Source organism: Corythoichthys intestinalis, chromosome 12, assembly GCF_030265065.1.
Source record: "Corythoichthys intestinalis isolate RoL2023-P3 chromosome 12, ASM3026506v1, whole genome shotgun sequence".
In the NCBI taxonomy this organism is placed as follows: domain Eukaryota; kingdom Metazoa; phylum Chordata; class Actinopteri; order Syngnathiformes; family Syngnathidae; genus Corythoichthys; species Corythoichthys intestinalis.
The window spans coordinates 25886800-25914416 of NC_080406.1; the positions used below are offsets into that span (position 1 = coordinate 25886800).

Here is a 27617-nt window from a genome sequence, read left to right on the forward strand (position 1 = left end):
CAGCACTTGACCTCATTTGACTTATTTAGTTATGTATTTATTGTATTTTTTTACTTTATTGAATAATTTAACTAAGTGTCCAAAAATGATTTGTGAATGAATAATTATCAATCAAAAAATAACCGCTAGATTAGTAAAAAAAAAAAAATTAAAAATCATCGTTAAACTAGTGGTAAAAATAGTCGACAGACTAATAAGAGAAAAATAATTGTTTGGGACAGACCTAATACACATCAGTCCTTGGAGCCTGTTATGTCCTCTGGTCTTATGTTGACTACTTTTTGGGTTTAATTTCTTTCTAAGATTGTACATTGTTCATCCGTCCACAGGATGTCGCTATTCTAACTCAGAATCTTAAGTTTTTCTTTGGTATTGCTGTTTGCGCTCGGCTTCCCCTAGTGGCGACTTGCTGTAAGCAGCAGGCAGAAAGAACTTTTTATTTCAGTTGGAAAAGAGGCCTTGAGGTGTTAAGACGTTACACACCTCCTCTGCACCATACATCGTTGGGAACCCTTGACAAAACAAAATCTGTAAGTTTGTACGTTTTAACAGTGGGTTAGATGTAATTTTGGTGTGTCTATTCTGTTATTTTGTTGTTATTTATGTGGCGCGAACCCACACGTTTTTGTGCTAAGCTAAAGTAGCCACTTCATTTCATTTGCTCATAATGGAGCCAGTTTTCTGTTATTTACATAAACATGTTATTGTATAGAACCTTTTATTTTGTGTATAACATTTGTGTTTTATGTATGTTTCAGTTTTACCACACACACACACACACACACACGCACACGCACGTTCACGCGAAGAAATAAATGAGAGGAAGGAGTTTGGGCCTCCATTTTTCTTTGTCGGTTTAGCTCGCTGCCAAAGTCGAGTAGCCATACGCTCGGCTGAGGGCAGAAGAGTAAAAAGATTTTCAACACATCAAGCACCCAAGATGTCTCAGCAAGAAGTTTCACCACCTATCAGCCAAGTGGTCACCAGGTCGGAGGCCAGTCATTCTCATTCTTCACGCCGGTCCAGAACGAGTCAAGCTGCTGCACAAGCACGAGCAGACGCCGAAGCTGCCTACGCCAGAGCACGGTACGCCAAACGCCAAATCGACATGGAGGTCGAGAAGGCACGCATCGAGGCAACACTACACGCTCTGAAGACGGAAGGTGAAGCAGAAGCAGCGCTCGCCGCAGCTAAAGTTTGGGAGGCGACTTTCGAAGAAGAGGAGCGCGCCAAAGTCGACCTCAGCGAGCAAGGGGTATTTTCCAAGACACCCCCCTCCATCAGGCGTGCACAAGAGTATGTGCATGCTCACTTTGACGACCAGCGTGTCCAAGCAGATGGCACACAAACGCCAAACAATGAGCACCTGGTTAGGCACAATGACTCTCAACAACCAGAAAATAGCCCAAAATCAGCTGGTGCTTTTCCACATGTGCGTCACATCGACATCGCTGACGAAGAGCATCTCCAATCTCATCGTGCGAGAACGGACATCTCACACCAGCCTACACCTTCAGCAACCCCACAAAGTGAACTGTCCAATTTAGCAGCCTATCTAGCACGGCGTGATCTGCTGACATCGGGGTTCAAGGTTTTCGACAACCGGCCAGAGTCCTACCTGTCCTGGAAGTCCATGTTCTGCAACGCGACGGAAGGCCTCAATCTCAAGCCCAGCGAAGAGCTCGACCTTCTCACCAAGTGGCTCGGCGGGGAGTCTCTTCAACACGCTCAGAGGATCAGGGCGGTCCACGTGAGTAATCCACAGGCAGGTCTCCAACGTCTGTGGCAGCGGCTAGACAAGACTTATGGCTCTCCAGAGGTAATTGAATCCTCACTCTTCCAACGGTTGCAGACTTTTCCAAGAATCTCCAACAAAGACACTCACTTACTGCAGGAGCTTGCTGATCTTCTGTTAGAGCTATCGTATGCCAAAAGTGAAAGTTATTTGCCGGGTCTTAGCTTTCTCGACACACCAAGGGGCATAAACCCGATAGTTGAAAAACTCCCATATGGACTCCAGGAGTCATGGGTTACACAAGGTACCAAATACAAAAGGGAAAACGGTGCAGTCTATCCACCTTTTTCGTATTTTGTGCGGTTCGTAAATGACTACGCTGAAATGAGAACAGACCCTAGCTTTATGTTACAGTGTTCAAACGTAATAAATCCAAGGGTTGATAAGACATCAGTAAGACGAGACAAATACAGAGTTCCATTGGCGGTGAATAAAATAGAGATCAGTCCGGCTAAATTGACAGCACCCGATCCAGACAAACAATGTCCTATCCACCAAAAACCACATTCACTCGTCAAATGCAGGGGGTTTAGAATGAAAACACTAGACGAAAGAAAGAACATTCTCAAAGAGCACGCCATTTGTTTTAAATGTTGTGCGTCCACAAATCACAGGGCTCGAGACTGTAAAGCTATTATCCAATGCTCAGAATGTGATAGCGATGCTCATGTGTCTGCCATGCATGTCGGTCCACCTCCATGGACACCTCAAGACTTTAATCCCCCAACCCAGAGTCACGGCGGGGAGTCTGAGGGCCCAAATCCTGTGAACACAGCCAGTTGCACAGAAGTATGTGGGCAAGGCGTAAAAGGAAAATCATGCTCAAAGATCTGTTTAGTTAATGTATATCGCCGAACTTCTCCAGAAAAGAAAAAGAGGGTATATGCCATGTTGGATGATCAGAGCAATTCATCCTTAGCCAGATCTGCGTTTTTTGACATGTTTAATGTGCAAGGTACCATATTCCCATACACCATGAGAACATGTGCAGGTTTATCAGAGACACAAGGTCGTAAAGCTGATGGCTTTGTTGTAGAAGATGTAGATGGTAAGGTCTCCATGATGCTGCCTACAATAACAGAATGTGATCAGATTCCAGATAATAGAGACGAAATTCCCAGCCCTGAGGTAGCAGCAGCTCACCCTCATTTGCGATCAATCGCTTCACAGATTCCTCCTCTCGACCCATCGGCAGACATTCTTCTGCTCCTGGGAAGGGACATCATTCAGGCTCATAAAGTTCGTGGTCAGGTAAATGGGCCAAACAATGCACCTCATGCCCAGCGTCTCGATTTAGGATGGGTTGTCATAGGTGATGTCTGTCTCTCTGGAGCTCATAAACCCACATTGAACTCATTTAAGACGAACGTTCTAAACAGTGGACGTCCCACGTTCCTCAGTCCTTGCGAAAACACAATCGTTATCAAAGAGAAATACACCAAAAACGATCCACTAAACACACAAGCGGAACTAGGACAACATATTTTCCAACAAACAACAAATGACGACAAAGTTGCACTTTCGGCAGAAGATGCGTTGTTCCTAGACATTATGCACAACAACTTTGCTAAAGATGAGGCGAATAACTGGGTAGCTCCACTTCCATTCCGCTCACCTAGGCGGCGCCTACCTGACAATCGGCAGCAGGCCTACAATCGTTTAATGTCGCTCCGCAAAACGCTGAGAAGAAAACCTGAAATGAGAGCGCATTACGCTGAGTTTATGGAGAAAATATTCAGCAAGGGCCATGCCGAACCAGCGCCCGCACTGGCGCCAGATCAAGAGTGCTGGTATCTCCCTAGTTTTGGCGTTTACCACCCGCAAAAGCCAGAAAAAATTAGGGTAGTCTTTGATTCGAGTGCTCAACTTGACAATGTTTCTCTCAATGACGTGCTCCTCAAGGGACCAGATCTTAACAACACTCTCGTAGGAGTTCTGATGCGGTTTAGGTCCGACCCATACGCCGTTATGGCAGATGTGGAGCATATGTTTCACAACTTTATAGTACGAGAAGACCACCGTAACTACCTTCGTTTCTTGTGGTTCCAAAATCATGACCTTGATGGAAAAGTGCAAGAATTTAGGATGACTGTCCATGTGTTTGGTAATTGTCCTTCCCCATCAGTCGCCATCTTTGGACTGAAAAGAACAGCCATAGAAGGAGAAATGGAATTTGGCAGTGACGCAAAAGAATTCATTGAACGGCACTTCTATGTAGATGATGGGCTAAAATCATTCTCTTCCATAGAGCAGGCCATTGATGTTCTTAGTAGGGCACAGAAGATGCTGGCTCAGTGTAACATACGCCTGCACAAAATCTCATCCAATTGTCCTCTCATAACAGGAGCCTTTCCAACCGAAGATCGTGCTGTAGGCATGCAAGGTCTTGACATTGGGCAGACTACCCCACCAATGCAGCGCAGTTTGGGCTTAGGATGGGAGCTGTTGACTGACCAATTCAAGTTCCAAGTAAGAGTAAATGAAAGGCCGTTCACAAAAAGGGGAGTTCTGTCAGTTATCAACAGTGTGTTCGACCCACTTGGTTTTGCTATTCCAGTAATCGTAGGGGGTAGAACCATACTCAGAGACATTTCCACAAATGTTTCAGAGTGGGACACTGAACTGCCAAAAGACAAATTAGAACAGTGGCAAAAGTGGAAAAGTTCCCTCGGACACCTACAACATCTTGAAATTCCCAGAATGTACACTTCAATACCGCTGTCTGCAGCCCAAAGAATAGAGATTGACGTTTTTTGTGATGCTTCCACAAAAGCCGTAGGTGCGGTAGCATACCTCAAACTCACAAATGAGGACGGACACAGCGAAGTGGGATTCCTCCTCGGCAAAGCACGTTTAGCTCCTAAACCAGACATCACCATACCCCGACTTGAACTCTGTGCAGCAGTCCTGGCCGTGGAAGTAGCAGAGTTGGTTCTAGAGGAGCTGGATGTCACAGTCGATCAGGTGAATCTTTACACAGACTCAAAGGTAGTGCTTGGGTACATCTCAAACACCAAGAGACGCTTTCACGTTTATGTGCACAACAGAGTCGAACGCATCAGGCGCTTTGCACAAACTCACCAGTGGCATTACGTGCCCACACACTTAAATCCGGCAGACCATGCCACACGAGCGTTGCCCGCTGAGCAGCTCTCCAGCTCCACCTGGCTCAGAGGCCCAGCTTTCCTCTCCAGGTTGGACCAAAGTCAAGTTCGAAGTCAAACCTTCGATCTCATAGACCCAGAGACTGACTGTGAGTTGCGTCCTGAGGTAACAACTTGCACTACCACCCTATCAAAAGGCCAGTTTAATAGTGCCAGATTTGAAAGGTTTTCAAGTTGGAAGGTGCTGCAAAAGGCTATTGCCAAACTCCAACATATAGCTCAATCATTCAAGAACAACTCTGAGGTTTCCTGTCGTGGCTGGCACAACTGCAACAAACATTTAACTGAAAAGTCACTGCAACTAGCCAAGACCACGATCATTCGCACCGTTCAAAGAGAGGTCTTCGCAGAAGATATTGGATGCATTGAAAAAGGCACAGCTCTAAAAAACTCAAGTCCACTCAGCAAACTGAATCCATTTGTTGACACGCAAGGGCTCCTTAAAGTTGGAGGCCGACTAAAGAAAGCACAGTTGTCTGCAGAAGAAACCAATCCCATACTCGTCCCTGGAAAGCATCATCTTGCTCAGCTCATAATAAGACACTTTCACGAAAAATTATGTCACCAGGGAAGGCATTTCACGGAGGGAGCAGTCAGAGCAGGGGGCTTTTGGATTGTGGGAGGAAAAAGAGCAGTAAGCAGTGTGATTTTCAAGTGCATCACATGCCGCAAATTAAGGGGCAGGCAACCTGAACAGATAATGGCTGAACTTCCTGAGGACAGGCTGTCCACGGACCCTCCTTTCACAAATGTAGGCCTTGATGTGTTCGGTCCCTGGTCCGTTACAGTGAGAAAAACGCGTGGTGCTAATGCAGATGCTAAAAGATGGGCAGTCATATTCACCTGCATGAGTACACGTGCAATTCATATTGAAGTGATTGAGTCAATGGACACATCGTCATTCATTAATGCACTGCGTCGTTTCTTTGCCATCCGAGGTGGTGCCAAACTCTTGAGATCTGATTGTGGGACAAATTTTGTGAGTGCCTGCAAAGAGCTCCAAATAGACAAACTAGGCTGTCACAATGACAAAATAGGCACATTCTTGAAAGACAGTGCGTGCAAATGGCAGTTCAATCCTCCACATGCATCCCATATGGCTGGTTCCTGGGAACGCATGATCGGCGTCACCCGAAAAATCCTCAATGCAATGCTCCTTGAACATCCATATGGGAAGCTCACACATGAAGTACTCGTAACATTGTTAGCTGAAGTCACCGCAATTGTAAATGCCCGTCCGCTAACAGCCGTTTCTACAGATCCCGAAAACCCAGTCATTCTTACTCCTGCGATGCTACTCACGCAAAAGGTTGGCACACCACCGATTCCACCAGGGCAGTTTCAGACCAGTGACCTATTCAAAGCCCAATGGAAGCGCGTGCAGTACTTAGCTAATGTTTTCTGGAGTCGTTGGCAGAAAGAATACATCGCAGGCTTGCAGGTTCGTCGCAAGTGGAAAATAAAAAAGCCGAACCTTCAAATGGGCGACGTTGTTTTAATGAGGGAGTCTCTGGAACATAGGAATAATTGGCCACTCGGACTGATCACAAAATCTTTCCCAAGTGAGGACGGTAATGTCAGAAAAGTTGAGGTTAAGATTTTCCGAAACGGCGAGAATAGGTTTTACATTCGCCCAATTCGTGAAGTTGTGCTTTTGATGTCTAAGGATAGCATGTAAAACGAGTTATTGTTGTGTATCGTTCATTAGTTAAGAGCTGACATCTTGCAGATGTCAGGCGGGGAGTGTTATGTCCTCTGGTCTTATGTTGACTACTTTTTGGGTTTAATTTCTTTCTAAGATTGTACATTGTTCATCCGTCCACAGGATGTCGCTATTCTAACTCAGAATCTTAAGTTTTTCTTTGGTATTGCTGTTTGCGCTCGGCTTCCCCTAGTGGCGACTTGCTGTAAGCAGCAGGCAGAAAGAACTTTTTATTTCAGTTGGAAAAGAGGCCTTGAGGTGTTAAGACGTTACACACCTCCTCTGCACCATACATCGTTGGGAACCCTTGACAAAACAAAATCTGTAAGTTTGTACGTTTTAACAGTGGGTTAGATGTAATTTTGGTGTGTCTATTCTGTTATTTTGTTGTTATTTATGTGGCGCGAACCCACACGTTTTTGTGCTAAGCTAAAGTAGCCACTTCATTTCATTTGCTCATAATGGAGCCAGTTTTCTGTTATTTACATAAACATGTTATTGTATAGAACCTTTTATTTTGTGTATAACATTTGTGTTTTATGTATGTTTCAGTTTTACCACACACACACACACACACACACGCACACGCACGTTCACGCGAAGAAATAAATGAGAGGAAGGAGTTTGGGCCTCCATTTTTCTTTGTCGGTTTAGCTCGCTGCCAAAGTCGAGTAGCCATACGCTCGGCTGAGGGCAGAAGAGAGCCTGATTAATTACATTCATTAATACAGACTTATTGTTGCTAGTAGGTTCCGAGTTAGCTAGTAGAGGGCAGGCATAACACTCTTCAGTGTGCTTTTAATGTCTCTGGGTTGATGAGGGAGCGAGCTGGGACAGTGATAGTTTATTTTGAACATTTTATTTAAAAAATGTTGGTGAATGCTAGTGTTCCATAAATCAACATTGTTGTTAAATCAAAATTAGTGTCCTGAACAGAAGCTTTGTGATGTTTGATATGTAACGTTATGACAAAATATATGTAAATATTATTACTTCCAGGAATTTAACATGACTAAAGCAAATAATCTTTTATGATAACCTTACAGTCATATGGCGAATGTGTTCCAAAAGGAATTGCATTTGAGAAAAATTATCTTTATAGAAAGACCATGTTTTTTTTATGCTTGACTGCACATTCCCAAACACTTTGAACAAATTTAAACATAAACCACAGTTTGTAATCACATAGCAAAAGTATCAGAACGAATTGGGAGCATTGAAGGTTCTCTCCGTTGTTTGTTTTTGCCTTGTTTTTGACCATTGTCGACGAATAAATTGTCAGCGTGTTTTCGGTAAGCCTTCTTCAAACTTTTGGAATATGGAGTCAGTACAAAGGGTTAATACTGGAGCAAACGCGCGGACTTTTGGCCCTTCCGGCCGGCTCACGGAAGCGTTGCCAGCGGAACACCCATTTCGTTCGGCTGTCACAATTTATTCGTCGACAATGGTCAAAAACAAACGACGGAGAGACCCTGCTGGATCCAGGGTCGGCAAAACATGGCTACATAGAAATTTTCCCGAGCAATGATCGTGTTATCTAAATGTTCTTTTTGAAAGCCGCGGTGGAGTGGGCTGGGCCGAAGGCGTGGCTGGGTGTTGTCTAGCGATCATCCCTCTGTGGCAGGTCAGGTTCGTGCATCAGCCTTCGTGGCAGAAACGTTGTTGCTACGGCGACCTTTGTCCTGGAATGCCCGGGTGAACTCATTGCAAGAGTTGGTGTGTCAAGCTTGCTCATGACGCATTGGGCTTCTGTGATAAGATGGCGTTGTGTATCTTTTATGCCATCTATTCTGCTTCTTTTCATTAAACTATGGTGTAAGTGCCATTTATTTTATATTCGGTGTATTAGAGTAATACAAACAGTCCCACAGTAAATATGAGAAATAATACTATTCCCTGATTGATTATATTACGTGTGTTAGAGTAACGCAAACAGTTATATGGTGTGTGCGAGAAAAGTAACTATTCCCTTCAGGCATGAATGACTGTTGCTCTCCATTTCAGTATAGGAGGGTATAACAATTAGTAATGCTGCGGTAAGAAAAGCAGTATAGCTGGACAGAAAGCCAATGAATTTTTCTTGTAGCTTTTCTTCTCTCTAAACAGTCTTTGTTTGGAGTAAATTTAATTTAGGTTGTTTTCCAGTTCACACAGTCTCTACTTCTTTTTGCAGGAGACATTTAGGAGGATGGGATTGGACCGAAATGACAAAGAAATATGATCATGTTGAAGTTTCTTTTTCTTGCTAGTTTTAAGACACAAGGGTCAACATATGCGCGCAATTGAAGGGCAGAGATTTGCTGCAAGTGGTTGAAGAAGCAAGGAAGAGTTGACATGATGAATTGGAAGGTGGTGGTGGTGTCCTTTTGAAGTACATCACTTGTGCTTGAGTCCTATGTTATGCTGCAGTAGCTGCAGGCAGAACCCTAGTTCTTTCACTTTAGTCCTGGGAAGAAGGATAAAGCCAGTGGAATGTTGAAACACAACATGTCCAGCTCTCAGTGTTTTGAAGGGACACCCGCCTGTGTTCCCGTTTCTCTTTAACTCAGAGCACAGGGGGGAAATTATAATTAATCTGTTAATGACAGTCAGAGCTGTCAAAAGCTAGGGGAGTGCATAATAAATTGCTGTAATAAAAATTAAGATTGCATGCATCATTGAGGCCTTCAGAGGCTTTGTTTAATGTAGTTAGAAAAAAATGGTGGCAGCCAATGTGACGTCCAGTGCTTCAGCAGGGAATGCTAATTTCTGAATGACACTTAACCTGCTGCAGCTCAACCACAGCTGAGGGAGGTGTAGGGAGAACCTAATGAGTTTTTGTGCATCCCATTTTGTAACTCACTCAACTGGATGGCCTGTTTTATATCCAGAAGGCTAAAATGATAAGAACTTTGCTTGTGGGAGATCAACTGGTCCTTTAAACTGCTCTCTAAAAATTAAAACTTCGTGTGATTCTCTTTGGAAAGGCAGAATATTTGTGTGGCATCAGCTTGGACGGAGCTGGTGCATGTAATATTGCTTCTGTTTAGTGTATGTGCAGACCATAACTGTCAGATTTGAGAAATAATCAAAGGGTCAAAGGCTGCACTGTTCGCTTTTTCTTCTTCCTCCTGACTGAAACATGAAAGACGCCACATCACAGGGTCTGAAGGGGACATGGTATTGTGTCAGCAACCGGGCACTTCCTCTACTTTGATGGGGAATAAAGCTTCCACTGTATTGAGTGAGGCGAATCTACTTCTGCAAGGGAAGAAAAGCACAAAATCTTGAAGAACTACGGAAAGTTGCTTGAATGTATCCTTGGTATTCAGTTATCGGCACTTCTAGTATGCTTTTTGTCATTACTGTATTTTTCGGATTATACGTCGCACCCGAGTATAAGTCGTACCAGCCAAAAAACACGCAATGAAAAGGAAAAAAAACATATGTCTCATTTATTTGATAGAATCCATCACCAAGAGCAGAGATGTCATCTCAAAGCAATTTAAAAGACAATAGAGAAAAACAGGCTGAATAGGTGTATGGTATATGCTAACATTCGAAATTCTAGAAGTTAGATCAGGCCTAAAAAATCCAGGCCGACCCAACCGTCCCGCGGGTATTAAAGCCCGACGCACCCCGAGCCCGATCAATTAACTTGATTTGCTCGCCCGAACCCGAAAACCCCCGAAATTTTGTTTTATTTGTAGGCACGAGCCCGATAAAAAAAAAAAAAAAAGAAATTTTGTTTTGTGAGGACTCAGTGATGCGTGGTTGCGTTTTGTGTGATAACGTTTGTGATGATGCTAGTGCATAAATGCATAATGATAACAAATTAAAGCCTGTCTTTTGTAACGAATTCTCCCAGTTAAACAACACAGTAAGATGGATATTCAATAAACATTTATATCTTTCATATATGCGTGTCTGTTGTAACAGTCGGATAGTGGATTTGACATTTATTTTATTCTCCTTGAGTTGGCAGAAAAAAAGCAAGTTTTCTCAATGTTTAAATAGTCTACATATTTTTATGATCAATTGATAAAATTAACTTACCGATGCAATCTTTGAGTCAGGGAACATTTCTTTTACTAATTCTGAGAATTGATCAGCAATAGTTGCAGGCAAATTGTGTTTGGCAATAAATTGGCAGAATAAAATCTCCGCTTTCGTCAGTTTTCATTCTGCAGACTGCATCTTTATGACAAGTGTTGTTAATCTTACTTTAAAGAATTAGAGTTAAAAATTACTTCTCCCAAAAAGTAATTGCGTTAGTAACTCAGGTACCTGAATGTAATTGAATAACTTCAAGTAATTAGTTACTTGGCAAAGTAACTGGTGTAAAGGAAAAAACATAGTTACCTTTGCTATGTTTGGAAGTCATTTAATGTTGTAAATCAACTGTTAAAGTTGTTAAAATTGCTCTGGTTTTTGCATCAGTTCCCTTCTGTCTACTTTCGACATGTGAAAGTTTTAAAACTGTTTCAACATTTAAAGATAGATTCAAGTCAAGATTTTGCCAATTTAGGAGTACTTTAGATAAAAAAAAGTTACTTAGGTTCGCTAGGAAAGTTCACTACAACAGAGCCTTTCTGAGAAGTCTACTGCTTTAAGATGGCGGTTGCTTACTGACGCCGCCAAGTCTGTCATTTCGCATCTAGTTCTATATGCATATGATATCTAGTGTAGCATCAAGTGGGCGTAGATTGTAGGCTGTCGGCTACAGTCAGAAAATATTGGAGCCACCTAGACTAGCATCGTGTTTGAAACAGCGTCACATCACTCTTCCCTCCTTCCCACTCCCACTCTCCTTTCTCTGTTTCTGATTTTTCTCGTGTCATTCATCCAACGTAGCAACGCATAGTAACGCACATTGTCTCGTTGCCAAAACGGTGACAAAATCCGAACGGGAAAAAAAAAACGTACAGATTTTGAACGTACGCCGTACACATTTAAAAATCAGTGTTCAGTTGTACAAATTACGCCGAAACTGCACAACTTGACAGGTATTATAATATGACGAGTACACTGCTCTTTGACAAAAGCAACACCGATTGGCTGGGTGCCTCTGCTGGCCCTCTCAGGAACTTAATCTTTGTTCATGTAGTTTGCAATACAAGGGGCTCTGCTTTAGGGTTGAGCCTGGAGGCACGCTGTTATATTGCACTTGTAGCCTGACACCAGTTGACACAGAATAGTTGGCCAGGTCACTCTACAAAAACATCTCTCTCACTCTGGGTGAACAATGACAGATAGACACACGGATATTTTGTTGACAGACAGCCCACAGAGCTCTAAATGAGTCCTAGCTCAACGAGGAAGATTTAGTCGTGAACTTTAAAGTGACAACATCCTTCCTGTCCTGCTGTTTAACTTGGCGGGAGTCGCTTCACGTCAGACCACGTGCCAGATTGCAATTAGAAATAAATCAAGAACCATATCCGAATAAGCTGATTCTTTTTTCCAGGCTGAAGCCCTGCCAAATGGCCATTTATGGGCTAGGTTCATACTGCAGGTCTTAACGCACAATTCTGATCTTTTGTCTTACGTTTTTTTTGGCTTGATCGTTCAAACTGCCTTTGTCCGTTGAGCCCGCTCAAGTATTACACACGCGCACTAATTCGCAGTCTGACATGTGCAGATTCGCAGAAACATCAAACCAAATAACTATACACATACTGGCTGTATTTGTGTCCTCTTTTTGATTTCCAAAAGAAGGACACAAATGACAGACATGAATAATCCCTGTTTAGTCTACATTCAAAGTTTATATGGATTGACAGAACGCATGCATGCACTGTGCGTGCATGACGCACGCACATAATAAGACTTATGTGCATGTGTCAGTTTGTCCCGACTTGGCCAAACTGAAATATTGCTCATTTGGCGCACTAAAGAAAAATCGAGAATTATCAGGCTCAGCCTTAGCCTTTTCTTCATTTTATTTTTGTATGACCACCTCCAGCGTAAAACCAGAGTTCAAGCTAGGCGCTAAGGCTAATACACAGCCACATCGCTGACGTCCTGCCTGGCGCTCTCGCTCTTTGCTAACGTAATTGCTGCATGAATTCCGATTTGGGAGACTTGACAGTTCAGACCGCCACCACATTCTGTAAAAATGTGGCCCAGATCGGATTTAAACCACATACGAAAGTGACCCAGATCAGATTTGAAACTTCTATGCGAATTGTCCCGTTCAGACAGTCAAGTTAATGCTTCACTCAAGTCGGAAAAACACGAAAAAATCTGATTCGTGCATTAAGACCTGTGGTCTGAACCTTGCCATGTATTAGTTGTTCTTCCTAAGTACACCAACTTTGATGGCCTCCTCTTCCGTCATTCATGAACGGATCGTCTTGACTCTTGGTAGCTGTGTAGCATGGGCCAGTAGCTATAGATCCCGGAGCCTGATTTTTTTTTTTTTGTACTAAGGCTGATAAAGTAATTCTGGATTTACTATTACTTTAGATTTTCAGTTAGCCAGTATAGGGCATTCTTGATTCTGTAGTAGTACACTAGTTTTTGGTTTTACTTTGCATAGGAGGGATTTGTTTTTGCTGCACACGTTTAGGTTGTCCATACCAATAGCATGAAAAACATGCAGTTGACATGCTTCTTGTGCTAACTGAAGAACATTGTTGTCGTCTTGGATGAGCTATGCCTTGTATTGAAACTCATTGATTGGCCATCAAGACAGCAATGGGATATTTTAAATGAAGTGAAACATAATATGAATGTCTAACAACATATTGGCAGTGATTAATGGGTTGTGGGAAGAGAAGGTGCCAAGTGTTGCTGACAGGTCAGCTGATTTGTGTGATCGGCCAACAACACTAGAGAATTGTTCACAATGACACGCTTAAAATACAATGTTGAAACGATAAATTTGATTTTAAAAAATGCTTTTGGAAACCTAAACAAAAAAGCTGTCTATCTTAGTGATGCCAAGATATTTTGTTTGCTGTGCTCTTTACTGAAATCATATCAGCTTTCCCGACTAAAAGAAATGGCAGTGTCATTCATTGTTCCAGCCTACCCCCATTAAAACTCTGAAAAAATATTGCATGTTATAGACATTTCGCTGCACATTCCATTGCTGTCCTACACAACTGTACTGTCTCTATTTACATATAAACATTAAAACTGCTGATGAGGTGGTGTACAAAGTAATAGCCACATTACAGACCAAAATAATCATGAAAACAAATCTGAACCATTTGAGTTCAATGAAGAAAGTTTCCACAAAGGACACACGAGACAAATAGGTAATGTACATTAGACCAAAGCAGCTTTACACCGCCCCAATGGACCGTTCACTTTTTCATACATTTAGGAAAAATATAATCATTCTTTTTAATTACTGCTCCTAGGCACTCTATTAAAATTCTAATTCACCTCATCCACCTCGATTGATCTGTTCACAGTGGGTGGCTGTGGTAAAATGCACTGTATAATATTCATGCTGCTCCGCCCTGGTTGTGCTGCGTGTCAGAAGGCATCTCGCAGCGAATCCCTCAGCCACCTCGGAGCGCAGCCTGTGGAACTGATGAGGTGAAGAGCATTGCTCTGCAGCTCCATGCTAGTAATCACGGGACTGAAGAAACACATACATCATCTGCCACGCAGGTTGGCATGGCGAGAGAAAGGCCTTCGCATCACGTAAGATGTTGGACAAATGACGGCCATACGTGTGTTTGTCTCCTCGCAGATGGCCGCACATCTTCAGTTGAGGAGAGGGAAGAAAAAAAGCTGAGCCTGGCACTTATTCCCCTCCCCCAGTCCACTCCCTCTTCATCGCTCCCTCCATCCGTCTTATTGTTGCACATCCCTGGCTTCGTCGTCTCCCCTGCAGGAGCTTCGATATTGGCAACACAGTTAGTACCCCTCCACGGAAATAACAGTGGAAAAGATGACATAAATTATTTGCCAATTGTTTGACACATGCAGGGCATTGTCCTTGCTACAATCATCAACACTCTGTCACCTGAAGGTACGAGCGCTGCCATAGCAGCTTTGTGTCTCACTGCTGAGCTCGAGGCGCTACAGGCTTCAGCTTACTAAAGTCAAAAGTACAGTAGATGTGACACCTCCATTTGAACATTTCGACATGTGTATTATGCAAAAATAGTATTTTTGCAGAAACGCTTTCCAACCTGTGATTTTGGCAAAATTTAAACTAGGAGTGTGCTAAAACCATATTCGTCGTGGGCAACATTAGTAGTTAATAAAGAAACAAGTTTAAAGCATAGACGTTTGAATGTATCCTTACCTCATGGGTACGTATACACAATTGTACCTTCATTTGATTGTTATATACAGTATATTTTGAATACATCTGAAGTCATTGGAAATGATGGGAAGCCTGTTTTTAAGGGCGTAGGTTTGGTCTCAATATTGGTAGGGACAATATAACAGCATAACCTGCATGTACACTTTTTGCTGGGGACGGGACAAAAATAAGATCAAACAGATTGGGTGAACAGGGGTCAAGGCTACATTTCTCACCAATAACAACCTAGGTAATTGATAGGCTAAATTCTTAATGCAAAATAAATCTGAATTGATTCATAGTAACTTTCAGACTGCAAATTTCCAGTAAAACATCTTAATCTGATATTTTTTTCTTAAATCTATTTGAACAATTTTCTCCATCTTGTTTTGAGTGTTGAAGGTAAATTAACAGATTAATGCGCCAAATTCTTCCACTTACTATATTACTACGTATTTGTTCTTATTAAGCCCATACATCTAAAAGTTGGTCATTTTTCACCTAAATCAAGAAAAAATGCTTTCAAATAATGTTTCAACAATATCTATTCTTGAATTGAGAACATTTCTGACAAGTTTTTTTTTTGGTATATATAATATACAAACATTTTGCTTAAAATAAGTCAAACTTATTTTCAGCTAGCAATTTAAAAAAAATCTGAGTAAAACCTCAATTCAAAGCTTTGCTTTCAAAAACTATTAAAGAAACATTTTGAAAACTTCCAGAATAAGTGTCTGAATTTTATAAGCAAATTTAAATTGCAATATCCGAACACAAATTATACTAAAAATCATTCACAAGAAATACATATTAGTTAATCATCTCTTAACTATCCAGGAACGCAAAATATAAACTGTTTTGCGCATGCACTTGATGTTAGAAATGGCCGCGAATGCAGCGGTTCCAAAGTCAACACTACAAACTTTCAATAAAGGAATATTTACTTAGGTTCGATCATGGGCGGACATGTAGAAAACTTCTCCTCAAACACATCCTGCCTTGTGGCTGCACACGCACACAACTCAACTGCATGCCACTCTCTCACCGTTAACATCTTGTCCGTGTCTTTAGGCATTTATGTATGCCATATTCATGTTTCACGTGTGTGTTTATGATGTAACTTGTTTATTTAGCACCTTTAGATAACATTGAGTGCCCAACTAAATGAAAAAGAGTGCTTATTCACCACCATAGAAGCTTCGGGAGCAAAATATTATAATGGGTGAAATATCTGACAGAACACCGGCCATGAATGTGTGTGTGTGTGTGTGTGGGTGGGGGGGGGTGGGGGGGTAAATCATCAGCCAATCTAACTGGCGTTTGAGGGAAAAAAATGGACTGGCCCATTTACGTCTGAACATATTGAAAGTACTGTCATTCACTTAATAATGGTAGGGTTAATTCTTTCCTTACAACATGGGAAGACAATCTAAATTACAGTACCTATAGGCTATAATCGAAGTCATTATATTATGCAAATAAGGTTGCTTAAAAGTTGGTGGGGACAATTTGAGCATCCTGAAAAGTTGGTACTGTTATGTCCCTAGCGTCCTTATGCAAACCTACGCCCTTGTCGTGGACATATTTACTTGAAATTGATCCATACATTTTCCTAACCTTGACAGCTGGCCATTGAATCACAGAGCACACAAAAACAACCATTCATTCTTGCATTCACACAACTAGATCAATCAATTAATTTAAATGGAAAAGTGTTTTGATTTACGAACAAGGTCGCGGAATAAAATACACTTCTTGATCAAAGCATAACTTTATTGTCTATTTTTAGATGGTGTCTAACCAAAGCTGTCGCACAATGTATACGGCGGAAAACACTCAGTTGACTTGAAGTTCCGCTCTGAGATCCCAATCTGGCCAAATTTCAAAATTATCCTATATGCATGTGTGATACATCACTGGAAAGTTTAAAATCTCAATTTTCTGGGGGAAGAAAAAAAATTGAACAGGAGGGCATTTAAAAAATGTTTTTTAAACAGCAAAACCCTATCTGGAGGTGAGAGCACGCGAGAACAGAATTACAGACACCATGACTTTAACGAGATATCGCATACTTACCTTGTCTCGATCCAAAAACTCCATTAGCATGTATAACTGAGAGTGAAGACACAGCTGTGAATGGCCACAGCTGGATTTTTTGGGGATTTTATGGGTGAAACATGGTAATATAACAAGGGTCGCGATGCAGAAATCGCAGACATGAAGGAGTGGTCGAGATTTTCTTGTTCATTTATTTACCCCTTTAAACATTTTTTTTTTTTTTTTCAATTTTTCTTTGGATCGATTATTTATCATCTAACATATCGGACAAAATGCGACAGTAACCAAAAAAAATGCAATGAAGCAATAGTTATGAGGTAGATACCCGTGACTTTTTTACAGACGCCATTTTTTTCATTGTGACATAATTTGTTTAAAAGTTTAAAATATGCAAGTGAATATTTTTTTAAAGTTTTTTTTTTTTTTTTTAAACGAAATATTAGACATCAAATCATGATTTTAGGCTAAAAATGACATTTTGAATAATATATATAATTAATTACCTTCATTTTATGGCTGTGTTGAAACAAAAGCGGTTGCGCGACGTCTGTAAACGGGGGATTCCAGGGTAAGACAGACAAATTAAAAATAGTTTGGGGGCTTAATGCGCCATGAATCTGCTATGGCAGCATGTAGACATATTGTTCCATCAAACACAACAGTTGTTTTGGCTTAAAATATAACAGTTTCTTTTAAAGAGGAGTGCAAGAGCAGAAACTGCTTTCTCAGTCTTGTCTGTTTTCCGCCATACCTTTTTCTCCAAACAGAGCACAGTACAAGCTGAAAACCTATGAAAGTCTTCTGTTTTTATTTCCCTAGGTGACTAAATTATAGCACGCGTGCTATGCGCTGCTGCTAAAAGGGTCTGACTGCATTTTATTGTGTGAGAGAGAAAAATAATGTTAGCTTATGACTATTTGGCTTATTTCTTGAAGCGCTTCAAACTAATTTTAGTCATATAATCTGTTGCCTGTTATTAAATTGCGGCCGATGATGCATTGCAGCACATATGTTGCATCTTCAGGAAACAAAATGATCTGACACATTGTATGCACATGCACAATTATGGTGCATAGATATGAGACATAGTGTTGGATCAATACTTGATTGGGGTGGATTAAGAATGATGTGCAGCACAGGAGGGAACAAAATACAGCGAGGGGCAAAAAAAAAAAAAAAAAAAAAAAAAAAAAAAAAAAAAAAACTCATGAAAGCTGTTCATTATCAGTGGGGGAGGTGTTTTGTCTCCATGTAATGAGCTGTTGTCGTGCTGTGGTACAGTGTAGAGCAAGCAGAGCCACCCCTATGCAGCCTGTACCATTCCATAATGTCCTTGCCCTTGATCACTTCCCGCTGCCTTCAATTGCACTCAAACACATTATGAATTAATCACCTCCCTGAGCAATTTGCATAAGACACACACACATGCACACACTCCGCATTCGATTCTGCCTATGAATGCATGAGGAAATGCTGCATTCAAAGGCACAGGAAAGGTAGGCAAATTGTGATATTTGGAATATTTTGGTAGCCTCTAAAGTACTTGTATTCTTCAAAACAAATTTCCACTACTCACACGTCTGTTTTTATTCAGACAACAGGTTTTCAACAGCTTTATCTTGTAGTGTTTGGGGGTGTTTTGTACCTGTTTCAATAAACTTACCTGAGTAGCTGAAGATTGACTATAAAGAGTTCTGTATTTAGACAAATCACAACATTGACAGATCCATAATTCAGAAGATACGTTTTGCTTTAATTTCCCATGAAAACAGCAAAGATAGTGGGGCAATCACTGTGTAAAAAAAAATAATAAGAAAAACATAAATCTTCTAATTAAGTTGTCAGAGAAACATATGATGTTTGATGCTAAAACTACACTACACTCCCTTGTATATTTGTGAGAAGTAATTTGAACATTTCACATTTTCCCACATCTGTTTGCGAGATGCTGTTATGGTTTAATGAAAGCAATGTTGAAATTCTAGGCCATTTCGGGAGAAAACAACACTGCTCCTTGTTAAAAGGTCCCATCCCTTGGTGGTGGCTGTATCATGCGTTGGTGCTGTTTTCCTTCAGCTGGGATTCTGATTATTTCAGCTATTTGTTTAATTTCCCTACATTAAAGCATAAGCCCACCAAAATCAATTGAGATTTACGTATAGGTTCTAGACCACATCTGTGTATAAGTGTTTGAAAGAATTTATCTCATTTAAAAAAAAAAAAAAACCCGTCATTTGTACAGGGGCATAGACTTAATATATTGACGGGACAAGGGGAGCGGGGCCGATTAATAGGGGGCCTATCTTCGTCAAAGCTGACCGAGTGGAAACACAAAGAGCTTTTTACGTTGAAGATTCTTGTGATTAAATGCTGAAATCCCTGAATTCTTTATAGATATAGACGTAAAACAGTCTCGATTCTTTGTTAAAAGAGCAAAGAACTGGCCAGTTAGCACTTATCTTACGTAAATATTAGTGATGCACGATAATACATTTTTCAACCGATATCGATAACCGATAATTTCCTGCCCCTTCCACCCGATAACCGATAATGTCACACCGATAATTCTATTCAAATATGTATGTAAAATTTTAAAGTATACAAAGATCAAATGTTACTGTGCAAAAATGTAATTTAGTGCTATTTTTTTCCACATCAAATGTGAACAAGTTGTAAATTCCAACATCTAAACAATGGCAATGACATTGTGTAATGGCAAGCTTTTGGCAACAATTACTTAGAGAGTAAACACCCAAGTTGCACAAAAATGCCTTTAAAAGTAAGCCATTCCTAACATATATCACATTACTACACTACAAAAATACCTCCTTAAAACTAGCAGAAGTGGACAGAACTGTTGATTGCGCACATTTGGAGGCTAAATCAAGTATATAATTATCGGATTGCATTATCGGTTGAATTTCGTTTTATCTGGATTGTCTGTGTGACGTCATAATTGCCATTATCGGCCGATAATTATTGGTGACCGATATTATCGTGCATCTCTAGTAAATATGTTGTTCTTCTAGTCTCTAAGCTACTGTGGTGCCGCCTTATCACCACAAAGAGCTCTTTACGTTGAAAATTCTTGTAAATAAATGCTTAAATCCCTTAATTCTTTATAGATATGGACATAAAACAGTCTCAATTCTTGGTTAAAAGCAAAAAAACGGAAGTTAGCATTTATTTTACGTAAATATTGAGAATTATGACACCAATGCTGTAGCAGTTAATTTCTCCCGTTGATTTTTTTTCACGTTTCAAAACGCATGCATGGTACGAAAAATATAACAATCACCTTCAATCCTCAAACAAATCACTCCTGAGACAATCCTTCCTGTTTGTATACGTTACCGCTTTTGTACTTTTTCAACCTAAAGCCGGCGTTGGATCGCTGCATGTGTTTGAGAATAAATGACCGACTGAAGCGAAGTGTGAGACGGCCCTATACTTAAAGGCGTGTCACAGTGTCTGGTGAGTGTGTCCCGTCAATATCATTATGAAGTCGATGACAGGGGTATGCAGACTTTATATCTACTCAATACTCCTTTATTCCACTGTATTTTTACGGACTGTAACTTCGCCTGCTAATTCCCACTAGCAGTTCCGGGGCTCCTGTCTATCCGTCCTGGGAGTGGATCTCTCCTGACTGTGGTACTCCCCGAGGTTTCTCATTTTTCTCCCAATTGACTCTGGAGTTCTTGGAGTTTTTCCTTGCCGGCATGGAGGGTCTTAAGGATAGGGGATACCCAGGACTTGAACTGTATCTATTCATTTTTGTTGCTTCATTTCTGTAAAGCCCTTTGGGACATTGTTGTTATGATTTAGGGCTATACAAACAAAATTGAATTGAATTCAATACCCACAAATATACTGGAGCGGAGTGTGGGACGCCCCCCTACTTGAAGGCGTGGCACATAGTCTTGGGAACGTGTCCTGTCTATATCATTATGAAGTCGATGACAGGGGTGTGCAGACTTTATACCTATTCAATGCCCACAAATGTACTGTATACATCTGTGGACCACAGGATGGGATAGACCTTTACAATGCAGCAAATATACGGCATAGAACTGTTTTGCGTCTGAAATATCGCACCTTACTTTATCTAGCTTCATACTATCAGTCTGATATCAATTGATAGTTGAACTACAATGATCAATGTGTTGTAAAAACAGTGACATATGAAGGGGGGGGGGGGGGGGGGGGTTTCTGTGCTCGGTGGTTAATAATCTCCAATTTCAACAAATCTATGAGTTATTTGCGAGAAAAATGCCAACTCTTATTTTGCTGGAGGAAAAAGTGACGTAATGAGATCTACACCGATTTAGCAATGTGACTGGCATTAGGCTCTAAAAGCGTCCAATTTAGTTTGGAACCGGGCAGCTGCATTTACAACACAACTGCAGTTCTTCTCCCACTGCTTTCCTAAATGCCTCCGTTTGCATTTGTCACATTGCAATATATCACTTGGAGGGGTGTGATGGGAAACCCTCCAAGAGTTAAATGGCAGCCAGTCGGCACGCGACCAGTGGCAGTCCGTTGCGTGGTTGCTCTACAGTATATTTAAACACATGCAGACACCCGAGAGGCGGACATGTAGCACCTGACCCTTCGGAAAAGATAGCCAGCCCCCCCCCCCCCCCCCAAGCAAGGGAGACGGGAAATTGTTTAATGAAGATGGATCACAGTGATGGCTTTACATTTCATTTCCTAACAGCGGGCATACGGCTTTATTTCAGCCAGTCTCACCTTTGTCCTCCCAGACGATCCACTCAGGAGGCTCCAGAGCACTCACTTTATGCCGTTTTTTTTTGTGGGTTTCCATAAGCGTGCACATGTTTTGGATGAGGAAAAGGAAATCTGCCCACATTGTAGAACTGGCTATGCTGGCTGTTCTAAAGGGAAATGTCGACAATTTAGCCGAGTTCCATCTGGCCACATTCTGCTCACCGTATATGGCTTCTGCAAGGTCTCCAGTGAAGCGATGTCCTCTATCGCAACTGAATGTCACAAGCCAGTCACCATTAGTGCACATTGCTTTCCCTGCAGGCTGCACATGGGAGGAAAGGGACTCAACCGCTCTGTTGGACACATGCGCTCCTCTCCCATGTGCTGAAAGTAAAATAAGATATGAAATATGGAGCATTTAGTGACCTGTAGCAGCTCCCCTGCGTTTTTGTCCCATGACGTCACCTTGCTTCCTTTGCATTTCAATGAATAGCATTGAAACATAATATTGGTGCCCTGTTATTAGACAGTTCATCGTTTGTGCCTTTGCTAAATTGCAGTTTGATTACACTATAGTGGCAGTGGGCACGCTCTAATTCAGTGTAGTACCAAGTTGTGCCACTAAATGCAGGGCAGCACTAAGGTCTACTTCAGTGGTCGGGAACCTTTTTGGCTGAGAGAGCCATGAACACCACATATTTTTAAATGTAATTCCGTAAGAGCAAACCATATGTTTAAAACTAAAAATACAAGTAATGAGTGCATTTCATGTAATTTCAACACTTTTAAAGTACAATAAGTCTCTGAATTCTTTTTAATAACATTGTTATTCTGTTGCTAATCAATGATGAGTGCTTCTTACCATTAATAAGACTTCTGGAGCACCACGAATCCGCACACCAAAACAAGTTTATCCATCGGTAGATTTTGTTGTTTAGCGAACTCAATGAAGGACTTGTATAAACCCTCCCCTCTTGTTGTCCCTTTCATAGTAAAAACCCTGCAGTCACGCTGAACTGAAATGAATTGCTTACATTTGTTGACTCATCCAAAGCGAGAGAAAAAACGAGGCCACATTTATGTCCTTCAATTGCGTTGCCTCAATTTGATTAGACATCATGATGGTACGATCATGAACGTCTTTAAACCATTTAATTATCTTGTCTCTATCCGAAAAGTCGTCAAAAACTCTCCACAAAGGCAAATGCCTCTGTCCATTCCTGCTGAAAAGTACGATACTCCTCGTCTTTTTTTGTTTTTGCCATCTTCTCAAAAGGGTTTCTAAAATGAGCTGACATACGTGGAAAAGGAAACTAAAAACGAGGGTAGTTTGCTCTACGCACATGAGCACATTGGCTGCTATTTTCGACAGCATAATACAGCGACCCACTTGAACAGTGTCTCTGCCTCATCTGCGTTGCCAGTGCAACTGATAAATAGGTAAATAGATAAATAGACACAACGACATGTATGTTTGCCACTTTCCCACTAAAATTACTGCAAACTGGCTTTCTAGTCGCCGGTTTTAGTATATGCACTACCCACAATCACCCTGAGCTCAAACAGCCAATGGCATGGGACTTGGGGGGATCTAACGTAGCACATCTAGGTTGCTTTTTGTTGATAACCAGTGAAAAGTGCGCGAGTGTTGTTGGAGCATTAAAAAAGTTAACATACGCCGCAAAAGTCACGTCTGCTCATTACTGCACAACACCAGCGTATAACCGGTTACCGTCGGCGTTTCCCACAATGCGGAAAGGGGTATAACGAAACTTTTTTTTTTTTTAATAATTAAAGATTTGCCTGCGAGCCAGATGCAGCCGTCAAACGGGCCAGATCTGGCTCGCGACCCATAGGTTCCTAACCCCTGGTCTACTTGAAAGTCTGCAGGATAATGAAGAGCAAGCAGAGGCTAAAAATGCTTATCATGTCATTGTACAGTTAAGCTGCAGTGATAATGTATTTTGTTGAAACTGACGTGGCCATGAAAGAGTGCAGTTACTGTTAGAGAGGAGGATGCAGAAGATGGGCTGGCATGGAAAAAATGTTGTGCTGTGGTGACCCCGAAGGGGACAAGTCATAAATAAATATGTTAGTATAATGCAGGGGTGGGCAAACTATTCCACAAAGGGCCGCAGTGGGTGCGGGTTTTTGTTCATACCCATCATGAGGACAGCCTTTCACCAATCTGGTTTCTTACAAGTGCAATCAGTTGATTGCCGTCAGGTGCTTCTTGTTTCCACTGAAACCTCATTGGTTAAACTGTCTGTGCTGAATCAGTTGGAACAAAGACCATGACCCACTGCGGACCTCGAGGACCGGTTTGCCCACCCCTGGTATAATGTCTCCGTCAGTCACGTGTTTTTGAAGAAGCACACTTTAAAGAAACAGTCATTTTAACTGGAAAATGACCATTTTCTCCACGACCATTGACCATTTAGTGTTTTATTATTTTAGTTTATTTCATTTTATTTTCATGTATACGTCTAAAAAAAGACCCTCATTTGTGAGACAGTCATTTTTTATACATTCCTTCCATTGGTGAATGAATGAACTTTTTGTTTTGTTTTTCTTTGTTTATTGTATCTCATTTATTATATTTATGTTTGGAATTTTGGGTCTGCCATTTCAAATATTGAACCAGAGAAGTGTCGTCTCTTTGAGGCAGGTTAATTTTATGTTAATATTTCATTCATATGTAGATAAAAAGTTTAACTACCCCGGGTTTCTTATGTTTTTGCTGCAGATTGTTTAAAACTAGAGATGAAAAAATAATAATTAAAAAAGAAATAGTCAAGTTTTAAAATAACAATCAAAAGGGAAAAATCAAGTTAAAAATAAAATCGGGGAAAAAATTTGTCTTTTTTTATTGGGACAGATTAAACAGCCCTAACACAATATTTCATTGACTTCTGTTGTATAAGTTGTTTTTACCCTAACCGTTAACTGGTAGTGACAGATAAACAGCTTGGAGCAAGGGTACTTTGCTTATTAGTTGGACAACTGTTCTTGTGAGAGAGCGAGCATAGGCACAAAGAAATACTTAAAAAGTCAGAACTAATAAGTTTCAAGCGTCTGAGAGGTCTAAAATGATTTTTTTTTTTTTTTCCTGTGGTCTCTTTTATACCCAGTGTGAAACTTGTTTACTTTCAGTTGTGACAGACTTAATTTGGATGTTCACCTGGCAGAGGTTAAATCTATAAACGACTATATTATATTTAACACTGTCAAAAGCTATTCATGTAACAAAACAATAATTTACTGTACTTGTATTTGTTATAGTGTATAATTACTGAGAGGTGTTCGGAAAAGTACATTGCCAAACATTTCAGGATAAGCAGATGCACTTGATAGAATTGTCCATTGTGTGCCAATTCATTGCCAGCGGCATAGCAATCCTCATGGCAACTTACTGTAACCCCCGATTCAAGATGACAGGGTTCGGTTGTGAATTAAATTTTGTTTTTGGGCAGACAACTAGGTTCTCGGAGATTACAATAAGGAAAATAATGTTTAGTAACTGAAATAATTGGGAGTCAAGATGAGTAATAAAATAATTCTATTAATACACAACAACTATTTACTATTTTAAGCCGGCAGTATAGTATATACAAATATATAAAATAAAATAAAAAAACAAAAATTCAAACCAGACAGTCCGTCTAAATCCGAATCAGTCGGTTTCTGGCCATAGGCTTGCCATCTTCATCCATTGGAAAAGTCTTTATCCAGAGTCTTTATCCAGTTTCGAATTCTTCATCCACATCCAATGAAGGGAATAAAAGGAGGAAACAAACAAAAAAAAAAATAGCGAGCATAACAATTATTGTCCGCAGCCTTTTATCACTAAGTGAATCTTTTCAGTAGCAATAGTTTTCTTTTCTTTGTCTAAATATCACATGATTGTACCATTGATATTCACATATTTCAAAAATATCCAAAGCTACTGCTTATGCATCTGCCATTCAAATGCAGCATAACAAAATCATCTATCATCATCTTAATCAATGTTATACAAAGGTCGCATTATTTTGTGCTACAACATAACACAACAAACAATTCTTAATTGAATGTTAACAGTTTTTTCCCCATTGCTAACATTAGAGTCGCTCTAGCTTAGTATTAGCTTTGTGCCTAGCATTAGCATTTCGCTAGCTTCATGTTAGTGTCGCGATTAGCATTAGCATTTCACTAGCTTCGCGCCTAGCATTTAGCCAACTCATTGAGAACAGACAACTCACCAAGATGAAGTTTTGCTTCTAATGTGAACTTGGGTGGATGCAGGCTCCAATCCTCCGGTTCACATACACTACATGTTCAAAATGAAATTCTCAAATTAGCAATGATGAATGTCTGAACCACCTTCCCTTCATTTTGTCAACACTCACCGAGGAAATGTTATTTCCTTCTTATAATTTGTTCAAACGGCCTTATTTCAGCGTTGAGTAAATTATTAGTTTTCAACAAGGCCGACTTATTGGCTTCAGGCGCCAAGGAAGTTCACTACGTCCTTCCTTTTAAGCATCCAAGCGGAAAAGAACGAAAAATAAAGAACCTTCGAGACGATTTATCGAGAGGGCGGGATCACGTTACTCGAACCAATTTAAAAAATATTACCCTCTAATATGAATGCACAGGACGAAATAAAGCATAAAAAAATCAACAACTATTTCCTTTTAAAAAATAATTGCACTTTCAAAATAAAATTGTGACGGAGTAGCCCCGTCAGATCACGGGGGAAACACGGCGTCCTCGGTATAATACATAATAACACAAGGGAAACTCGGTGCCCTCAATATAACGCATGAGACATGGCAAACTCGGCGTCTTTAATATAGTCCATTTGACAGATACAGGCGCGCGTACGCTCACACCATACCTGTTAACTTGTTAGGCGTCGCGGGGGTCTGGGGTGCACACTAGGCTGCCGCTACAACATCCTTACGCCATACTCTTAACAAACTTTTCCACAAGTATTCATCCTCTATTCACATGCTGGACTGTCAAAACCGAGCGCGCATTTACTTCTTGAATTTATGACGTCGCGGGCGGGACGTCAGCGTGTGACGTCACCGTACGGGTTGAGTTTTTAGCCCACGTGAATTTATTTTTCTTTCCAAAGGTTATTTCGGTGCAGTAGTACCCGTATTATTGTATTTTTATTTAATTTACTATTAAGCTAATATTGAAAACACAGGACTTAGTAAGCAGATAACTGAACTTTTTGAGTTAATTGGTTTGGTGGGGAGGGGCCAGGAGACATATAAAGAGGGATCTACCTTACCAACCTCAGTCATTTTAGTCACGCAGTGGTGCAGACCAGGTAACCAACCTTTTTATTTTATTTGTCATACTATGATTTTCTTTTTTGTAAATATGGTGAATGATGGTTTAACTTTTTGTATATAATTAGTGATGGCGAGATGAAGCCTCATGAGGCATTGCACCATTTGAGCCAATTGGTTCGAGAAAGTGTTCATTTCTTGGAGCTTCATGTGTACACGGAACCACCTACTGGCTAACTGTATAATCACAATCATTTGTCTCCCAACCACATGAGGGATTCGTTCATTTTTGTGTATGTGTCTGTTGGGAAGGTATTATTTAGCAAAATATTGTCTGACCAAATCCTTGATGTACATAGAGTATCCCCTGAATCATAAAAAAAAAAAAAAAAAAAAAAAGGACCTATACATATGAAACCAAAACGCACACATAAACAGCACCTCAGAGTCATATAAAATATATGATGTCTCCTGTAGGTCAGCAGTGCCATGCAGCTCCCCAAAAATCAACGTACAACAAAGTATACATAGAAACATTTGAAATTTTGGGTCCAGTAAGAGGAGTTGCCACATACAGTCAGTCTCATATGTCACTCATGAAGTAAAACCTATATGTATATATTTTAATGTAGTC

The 27617-nt window shown here is 40.7% G+C and overlaps 1 protein-coding gene and 1 long non-coding RNA gene across 3 annotated transcripts; one reads left to right on the forward strand and one right to left on the reverse strand.

Annotated features, from left to right (window-relative positions):
• The first annotated feature begins 292 nt into the window (after nt 1-292).
• On the forward strand, nt 293-8360 carry LOC130926675 (uncharacterized). The gene is made up of 5 exons (XM_057851730.1): nt 293-530; nt 759-2804; nt 4569-4759; nt 4946-5065; nt 8286-8360. The coding sequence occupies exons 2-5, from the start codon at nt 941-943 to the stop codon at nt 8358-8360; spliced, it is 2250 nt and encodes a 749-aa protein (XP_057707713.1). The 5' UTR covers nt 293-530; nt 759-940.
• A 5160-nt stretch (nt 8361-13520) lies between these two features.
• Nucleotides 13521-26695, reverse strand: LOC130927266 (uncharacterized). 2 transcript variants are annotated; one of them, XR_009066380.1, is made up of 4 exons: nt 26578-26695; nt 21921-22082; nt 21720-21860; nt 13521-14495 (listed from the first exon to the last, which is right to left on the reverse strand). It is a non-coding gene; the product is annotated as an uncharacterized LOC130927266 (long non-coding RNA). The 2 variants fall into 2 exon arrangements; XR_009066379.1 differs by having other exon boundaries at nt 21720-21865.
• Nucleotides 26696-27617: the final 922 nt, after the last annotated feature.

Bases quoted from the DNA above. Each gene is read 5' to 3' on its own strand.
- LOC130926675 (XM_057851730.1), top strand. From the start codon at position 941: ATGTCTCAGCAAGAAGTTTCACCACCTATCAGCCAAGTGGTCACCAGG. The intron at 2,805-4,568 runs GTCGTAAAGCTG...CTTCCACAAAAG, and splicing joins AGGTTTATCAGAGACACAAG to CCGTAGGTGCGGTAGCATAC. The intron at 4,760-4,945 runs GTGAATCTTTAC...CCCGCTGAGCAG, and splicing joins TGGATGTCACAGTCGATCAG to CTCTCCAGCTCCACCTGGCT.